Raw genomic sequence first — 9,118 nt, forward strand, 5'->3', positions numbered from 1 at the left:
TTCAAGTCCGGAGGCCAAAAGTTGCATTGTAGAGCTGTTCGTACCATGTTTAGCTCCTCGTCTTCTTCGGTTTTCCTTTCAATTTCTCCCCACGTAATGTCCATGTGGCCTACGTCTAGCGCGTACAAAAAGTGGTGTTCATCATTCTCTTCGACTGGTACTGGATCCTGTGTCTGACAAATAAGCCTTGACAGTGCATCAGCAACGTTTTCATTTCCTGACACTCTCTCAATCGTAAAGTCAAATGATTGCAAGCGAAGTGCCCATGCATCCGCCCTTGATAAAGCCCGTTTGCCCAAACGATGGGTGCCATTGAAAATAAACTCGTTCGCTTCAGCGTCTGTTCTGATAACGAACGATTTACTGAGGAGGTATGTGGCGAATCGCTCCACTCCCCAGACCACGGCGAGCGCTTCTCTGTGCGTTTGGGGGTATCTTCTTTCTGTGGTTGTTAGCGACTTCGATGCACACGCAATAATTCGTGGTGTATGTTCATTATTATGTTGGACCAAGACAGCTCCCAAACCTACAGGTGACGCATCGACATAAAGCTCAATCGGATCTGTGTGACAGTAATATCCGAGAGTTTTGATAGTTCTAAATGCTCCTGTTTTCAAGTGATTGAATTCTTGTTCTTCGTTTTCTGACCAGTAAAACTTATCGCTATTCGCCAGTGCTCTCAAATGTTGAGTTAAATCAGCTCTATTTGGAATAAAGCGATCCACGAACGTTACGAGGCCCAGAAAACTTTTGACCTCCGAGCATGTTTCGGGACGTCTGCAATTTTGAATCGCACTCATTTTCTCTTCATTTATTTTCCATCCGTCTTGAGTTAGCGTGAAGCCTATGAAGGTCACAGTTTGACTTGCAAAAACACATTTTTTCTCATTTAGCTTCACATTGTGGTTTCGAAACCGATCCAGGACTGCCGCCAAGTTTTCATCATGCTCTTCTCTGGTGTTTCCAAAAACGAGAACGTCGTCTAGATAGTTCTTTACGCCATTACAACCGCCGAGTATTTTCCGTTGGAGTGTTTCTTGGAAAATGTCCGGGGCGTTGCACAACCCGAACGGAAGCCGGACGAACCTGAACATGCCAAATTCAGTGCAAAAATTTGTGAGGTGTCTACATTCGTTGTCTAATTCGATGTGGAAAAACGCGTTGCTCAAATCTATCGTTGAGAACCATTTCGCACCATGCAAATCAGACAATATTCCCTCCAGCGTTGGCATTGCAAAAGGAGTCCTATAGACGTACCGGTTTGGTCCTCTGAGATCTATTACCAACCGAATATCATCTCTTCCTTTCGGAACCACCAGCATTGAGGAACAGAATGATGCATCCATCTCATCGGTGACACGCTCTATTATGTCTGTCATTTCCAACTTCCGCAGTCGTTCTTCGACCAGGGGTTTAACAGCCTGAGGTATGTTCATGAACACATTTCTACACGGGGGCAATGCCTTGTTGTACAGTATCCGAACAGGTGGAATGTTGAATTTTGGAAACCTTTCGGCCATATCGATGGTAGCAATCTCTCCTGGCAGTAAAGAAGCATCGTTAAACGAGACTTTCGTGATGGGTACCTTAGTGCCTAGCATCAAGACGCTGTACCTTGATGCAGTAAATCGTCCAAGCAGCGCTTGACGATCATGTACCACATAGATTTCTTCCAGAAAAATGGGTCTGTCTTCAGATATATACAAGTATGCCTCGAATGTAGCTGATACTCGGATCATACTATCAGAAGCATATCCTCTGAGATGACGATCCGACTCTTGTTTGATGTTGTATACTTCTTTACTGTGGATTTGATCCATCATCATAGCGCTGAACATGTCCTCCGTGAAAGTATTTACTTGCGCTCCCGAATCAATCAAGAAACGACATGACATTCCTGCTACCTTCGCCATTATGAATGCATTGTCGCTGGCCGATGTAATAGTAGCAACCATGGCAACGCTTTGGTTTAGTGGTGTAATCTGTCAGAATAATAAGATCATACATTTTGTTACTCTTCATTTATTTCCAGTCAATAACACATTGTTTAAAAATTCAGACTTTTTCAATTCATAGAAAATTTTACGTGTATGAAAATGTATGGCTTAGCTTTTAGGATTAGCTTAGAAAATCCAGACTGATATATATATTTTTATAGAGTTATAAAGATCAACATTGGTCTTAGCCTTTTAGGCCAAGAAGCGATACGTATAAAACATAACTTGAGAAAAGCTTATAAAAGTTACCTATTTCAGCTAATCGTTAGACGATTTCTTGAAATTATCACTTACTTCTTTCAATTCAGGTGTTTCTTCGGGATTTTCGACTAAAGCGACTGTCTTCCGAAAAGACTCTGCTGTTTCATGGACCGGCTTGCTTGGATGTATCCTTGGTTGCGACGGGCATGCCACCTGAATGTGACCATACCGTCCACAGTTTCTGCAATCCTTGTTGATCGCATGACATTTGTCAGGTGCGTGATAAACGCTGTTGCATCTCCAGCATCTGTTGCTTTGTGATAAGTTCCGTTGTGGGCCGACAGTAGTTCCCCAACTTGTACCTCGGGATGGTCCTTGATATTCTGGACGATTCATACCTCCCAGATTTCCACGGTGACCGCGATGGCTGGTGCCTCTTCCACGGTACCTGTTCCGACCACCTCTCATTGGAAAGTCTGCTCTAACCGGTGCTACTACTGCTTCATTCTTCGGTCCATGTTTTCGTGAAAAAAACTGTTCATTGAGGCGTATAGCTTCAATTTCCCTGATTTTGTCAACCAGGTCAGTGAAAGTCCCCTTTCTGCTTAAAAGCTTCATAGCCATTGTACGCACTTCCTTTCGATGAGCATGCTCCGCAATGGTTCCAACAATCTCCTCAAATTCTTTCTCCTTTCCGAAATCACAAAGTCGAGCTGCTGATCCCACGCGAGTTACAAACGCCAGATCTGACTCATCCGATTTCTGTTCCATCATGGCCAAACGGCGACGTTGGAGCATTATATCAGAACCTATTTAAAATCGCAACGTTACATTTTATTTATTTTTTTCACATGATAACTTTGATTTACCTGATCCATAATATGCTTTCAATCGATACATTGCGTGGCCAAATGGTGCCATGACAGCGTCTGGAGCACCTTCATCGGCCTTGGAATTCCGATATATGTCCAATAGACGAGGCCCTGCTTTGACTTTAAATATTGTGAATTTTGTAGCTTCGTCTGTAATTCCCGCCAATTGCATGGAGTCGACAAGCAGATCGTGCCACTGTACAAATGTATGACGGTCAATTTCGCCATTCTCCGTTGTCGACTTACATTCCGGAACAGCGATAGAGGATACGGACAGTTGGTTTATGGAACACATAAATTTTGACTCTTCAAAACCTGTGATGTCCCTTGGACGTTGGGTACTAGAAGGCCCGACTGCTTCAAACTCAATAGTGCTCTGTGCCAATATTTCTCCAGCGGAGTCTGACGAAGGTTCTTCACCGCCTGTTGCTATAGCCGGTTCCTTTGCTTCTCGCATCTTGTGCATTTCGTTTACCAATATAGCGTTTCGAGTTCTTTCTTCTTCAAGGTCTTTTTCCAACTTGGCAATCCGATTTCGTTTTAAGATACCAGCTCGCCTTTCGGCCTGCGCTCACGCACTACCTTTTTTCTTAGCTTTCCACCTTTAGGATTTGCGCCTTCGGCTGCCTTCTTCTTTCTCTTCAACATGGAAGTGCCTCTGCAAATATGGAATCGAATATACTTTAGTTTAACCATCATCTTATAATATTTATTTTAAAATTATTTCAGTTTATGTATTCGATTAATGAAGCACATGAAACTTGCTCAGTCCCGTTTACTCGTCCATGCTATACTAAGGCTGGTTTTCTAGCAACAGCAATAATAGCCAATCGTTCTTGATGTAAATTCCTATTCATTTGATGCTATAATCATCATTACTATTTGGGATGGTTCTGAAACCCAGTCTAAGTTTAGTTTAGCACCAATTTTCGAATTCTATTAGCCCAATCACTTTTGACGTTGGGTGAGGCTGTTAAATTCTTGCTCAGCCTACTCATACCACACATTGGTTGAGTCTACTGAAATACTTTAACAAAATTGTTCAGAATGTTTTATCAATTCAGCCTACTCGCTTGCATTTTATTAACGAGCCTACTGATATGTCGACTTTGTTTGTCTTTAAAATTACAGCCTACTCATTCATGTAAAGAATGAGCCTACTGCAGCAAAGTAGTAATTTTTGCTTATAATTTCAGCCAGTTCAGAATGTTTTATCAATTCAGCCTACTCGATTGCATTTTAGTAACGAGCCTACTGATATGTCGACTTTGTTAATCTTTAAACTTACAGCCTACTCACTCATGTAAAGAATGAGCCTACTGTAGCAAAGTAGCCATTTTGTTTATAATTTCAGTCATTCAGCCTACTCATTACCTCTGGTTGGTTGAGCCTACTGATCTTTTTTTTTTTTAACTTTTCAGCCTACCCGCTAACGAGCCTACTGATGGTTGTATAATTAATTCTACAGCCTACTCACTCGTGAGCCTACTGTCATGACGGCCATTTTGTTAATCATTTTCGTCCAGCCTACTCATTACCTTCAATGGTTGAGCCTACTGTTTCAAACTGCTTATCATAAAAGCCTATTAAATGATTTTCCAGTTCTGATTTTTCCAACATACTTACCCTGAGGGAGCATAATCCGCGCCAATGTCGTGTCCGATGCCGGATCCTTCATTTCCAAATTCCGCCATATTGCGTTTCTTTCGTTGCTCGACCGTAAAACAAAACTTCGACCGATAGCCTCGAAAATCGTCACAAGAATGATCAGTGTTCTTTCTTTGCACTGAAACCCTTCTTTTTCTTTTTTTTTTTATCCCTTTCCTTTTCCTTCCAGTAGACCTTTCTTATCCCGTTCTCATCTTCCAAAATGTCTAAACGGCAACGTCGAATCTCCCAAAAGCTTTTTCCATTTTAGTACAACATTTTTTCTTTATTTCTGAAATTTGTTCTTTTTCGAATTTCAAGCTTTAATATTAGCGGAGATACGGACCCTCACTCTGTTATGAAATATTTCACGCATGCATGGATTAGCTTTTTCAGTGGGGCGACAAACGTCATTTGCTTTCCCTTATTTACTTCAATTTGTTTTATATATTATGTACTGTCAGAATAATAAGGCATTTGTTTTGATTTGCGTTCGCAAAATGCAAAGATTTTCAATGACGATCGTAGTGTTTTTTATCACGACTCAATTATTCGGTAAGTTTATCGTTTTTATTCTCTTTATTAGTTTATTCCATATAATCATTCCGTACTCTACACTCACAAAGCGTTCCATGTTGAAAATCCTGTTTCGAATAAGCACATCGGATCATAAGCCTTTTAATATTTCATATTGACTGGGGTTTTGGCCTATGTTGAATTTTTTGTCTAATCCAATATCCAAAATATTTAGGAGCTATTGTGAACAACCTAGGGGGTAGAGGGGTAGGAAGAATGTCCATGGTTCACACAAATTAATGAAAAAATGCATGATCAGATGTGTACGCTGATGGAGGGAAGAACACATCTAAAACCACGTGGTATAAAAACAGCCCTTCGGAAAGAAGATTCATCAAAGGAATAAACTAAAATAGAATAATTAATAGATGAGGGACGTTTAGATTATAAACTTCATTGTACAGACCCCACTTTTCTGATATGTATGACATGCTAATTACAAATGTGTACTAGCCGTCTAATCATTCTTAATATAATTCAATTTTCTCCGTGTTGAACTTAACTTGAACTTGAAAACACATAAATAGAGCTGTAAAAAAATCAATCTGAATACATAACTATTAAGCCTTGTCTCATTCTACGAAATAAATTGAATTAAAATAAAAAGATACCGTTCCATTGAACAAATGTCTTATATGTCATATTTAACCTTCTTCGGATATTAGAAAAAACTTACGAATAAGATGTTGGGGTCATATTGACCCAGAAATGTAAATGCTTATAAAACAGTTAAATTATAACCGAATTACAAAGTTTATATACCGTTCGAAAGATAAACTCATCAATTTTGTGTCTAAGTAGTGATATGCCGGTTCTGGAGATCATGGCCACCGGGAAACGACTTCCAGGGGGACCTTGTCGGTCATGTAAGGGAAGCACAAAAATTGCTCCATATATGCCTTTCGATCGCTAATTCTTCATAAATTCTCTTAAAACGGAAATATATGGTCCATGAGAGGTCTTCCGACGAAATTGGCCACTCCAGGTACATGCAAGGTGCCCCCGGGGAACCCGTAGGAAGGGACATTTCCGTTTTAGCACCAAAATATGCCGTGCGGCGGCTCTTTCGTCATGATTTTTCACAAAATAGATGATTATGCGCTCGAAATCTATAATTGACCACATTGGCCACTCTTGGAGCCTATGAGGTGCCCTCGGGGAACCCGTAAAAGGGGACATTTTCGTTTTAACATCAAAATATGTCGTACAGCGGCTCTTTCGTCATGATTTTCCACAAAATAGATGATTATGCGATTGAAATCGATAAGTGTCCACATTGGCCACTCTCGGAACCTATGAGGTGCCCTTGGGAAACCCGTAGAAAGGAACATTTCCGTTTTAGCACCAAAATATGCCGTGCGGCGGCTCTTTCGTCATGATTTTCCACAAAATAGATGATTATGCGCTTGAAATCGATAAGTGACCACATTGGCCACTCTTGGAACCTATGAAGGGCCCCCAGAGAACCCGTAGAATGGGAGATTTTCGTTTTAGCACCAAAATATGCCGTGCGGCGGCTCTTTCGTCATGATTTTCTACAAAATAGATGATTATGCGCTTGAAATCGATAAGTGACCACATTGGCCACTCTTGGAACCTATGAGGTGCCCTTGGGGAACCCGTAGAAAAGGACATTTCCGTTTTAGCACCAAAATATGCCGTGCGGCGGCTTTTTCGTCATGATTTTCCACAGGTTCCCCTTGGGGAACCCGTAGAAAGGGACATTTCCGTTTTAGCACCAAAATAGGCCGTTCGGCGGCTTTTTCGTCATGATTTTCCACAAAATAGATGATTATGCGCTTGAAATCGATAAGTGACCACATTGGCCACTCTTGGAACCTATGAGGTGCCCTTGAGGAACCCGTAGAAAGGGACATTTCCGTTTTAGCACCAAAATAGGCCGTTCGGCGGCTTTTTCGTCATGATTTTCCACAAAATAGATGATTATGCGCTCGAAATCGATAAGGTCACTTTTGGAACAAATGAGTTGCCCTCGGGGAACCCATAGAAGGTGACATTTCCGTTTTTATATCGAAATGAATAAATGACCACGTTTTCCATTTTGGAACCTATGAAGTACCCCCGTGGAGCTCATAGGAGAGGACATTTCCGTGTCTACTCTCACTCACTTAAAATCGATTAGCGACCACATTGGTCACTTTTAAAACCTATGAGATGCCTCCGGAGAACCTGTACAAGGAGATATTTTTATTTTATACCAAGATATGCCGTGTAGCGGCACTATCATTTTCCATAAAATAGCTGGCTATGCTCTTGAATTCTAATATCAACCAGGGTAACCCCAGGCCCAGTTTCGGTAATTGTGGAGTGCCGCGAGAATCCATTGAAAGGGATGTTGTCGTTTTGCATCATTATCTGCTGTGCGGTAGTTCTTCCTTCATGATTTTCTATCAAGTAGATGAGTACGCGCATTGGCGTAACTACCTCCGATGCCTAGGGGAGCTATAGCCCCTCTCGAAATTTACCCTCTTTTTGAAAATTCTCGAACATTTTAACATCTCATCAAGTTATCAGCGGTAATGTGACAAATGCAGTCAAACCACCTAAGGCAATTGCGGATCCATCACACTCATTCATATTATTCTCTTTTCTCAAGCACGTGCACGTGTGCACGTGTGAACAACAACTCACAGTCTATGTTTAATTGCGCTCGACTAGCGTCAGGCAGTGGATATATTTGCATACTTCATAAATATTCTATCTATCTCAAATGAAAACAAATAGTGCAACTTTCCATGGATTCCGCCGAGAATCTTCCAAGAATTCTGATGAGAATTCTTTAGTGATCCTGACTGGAATGTTCCAGGGACTCCGACGGAAATCTCTAGATATTTCGACGAGAATACCGATGGGAGCCTCCAGGGATCATGAAGGGAATCCACCAGAGATTTCGGAGGGAATGTTTCAGGAATTCCAACGGAAAAATTTCAAGGATTCCGACGAGAATGTAGCAGGGATCCTTCACCCTCCAGGAATTTCGACGGGAATATTTCAGGAATTTGAAGGGAATATTCCAGGGATTTCGTCGAAAACCCTCCAGGAATTCCAATATGATGGTTCCAGGTATTTCAAAGGATTTCGAAGCAAATCATCGAATGGTTCCAAAAAAAATTCGTTTAGGAGCTCTGAACAAAATCTATGAAAAATTATGACCGTCGATGTATTCCGAAACGAAACGTCGAATGATTCTGAAGCAATTCTTCGTGGGATTCCGAAGCTAATCGTCAGCCGGATTTCTTATCGTCTAGAGATCCCAACGCAGATCATTTGCGAATCTGGAGATATTCCGGAGCAAATCAACGAGAGATTCTAAAGCAAATCCGATATTAAAGGGTATTTTTCACAGATTCTCAAGGGTATTGCTTAACAATACTGGAAAGAATCCAGTAGGAATTCTTCTGGATTACGATTGGAATACTTCGATGAATCTGAAAAAAATATTTAGAGATTGAAGTGAGAACACTTCTCGGGTTCTGATGAGAATCCTTCTCGGATGCTGATGGAATCTTTCTCAGAAGTCAGAAAGAAGCTAATTTTTTTCCACGCATTTCATTAAGTATGATAGAGTGAATATGAGAGATAACTCTTTAGTCTTCAAACTTTTTCGGTAACTCATTATGCTATATGTTGAAAACTGATATCACTACTAACTAACTTATCAAATCCTAGGGGGGCCAACTTTTTTCTAGGATGGGCTAAGCCCCCCTTATTTACGCCAATGAGTACGCGTTTGAAATTAATTACCATCTCAATTGGCCGCTCGTGGAATCTATAAGATTCTCCCTGGGAACAAATAGAAGGGGT

At 41.0% G+C, this 9,118-nt stretch overlaps 1 protein-coding gene across 1 annotated transcript; it reads right to left on the reverse strand.

The window, feature by feature from the left end:
• Window positions 1-2,194: 2,194 nt before the first annotated feature.
• LOC134213065 (uncharacterized) lies at window positions 2,195-4,821 on the reverse strand. The gene is made up of 3 exons (XM_062691602.1): window positions 4,697-4,821; window positions 3,068-3,728; window positions 2,195-3,007 (listed from the first exon to the last, which is right to left on the reverse strand). Exons 2-3 carry the CDS (start codon window positions 3,534-3,536, stop codon window positions 2,256-2,258), a joined length of 1,221 nt encoding a protein of 406 aa, XP_062547586.1. The 5' UTR covers window positions 3,537-3,728; window positions 4,697-4,821; the 3' UTR covers window positions 2,195-2,255.
• Window positions 4,822-9,118: the final 4,297 nt, after the last annotated feature.

Source organism: Armigeres subalbatus, chromosome 1 (genome assembly GCF_024139115.2).
Source record: "Armigeres subalbatus isolate Guangzhou_Male chromosome 1, GZ_Asu_2, whole genome shotgun sequence".
NCBI classification, from domain to species: domain Eukaryota; kingdom Metazoa; phylum Arthropoda; class Insecta; order Diptera; family Culicidae; genus Armigeres; species Armigeres subalbatus.

Bases quoted from the DNA above. Each gene is read 5' to 3' on its own strand.
- LOC134213065 (XM_062691602.1), bottom strand. From the start codon at position 3,536: ATGCACAAGATGCGAGAAGCAAAGGAACCGGCTATAGCAACAGGCGGT. The intron at 3,008-3,067 runs GTAAATCAAAGT...GATTTTAAATAG, and splicing joins GAAAGCATATTATGGATCAG to GTTCTGATATAATGCTCCAA.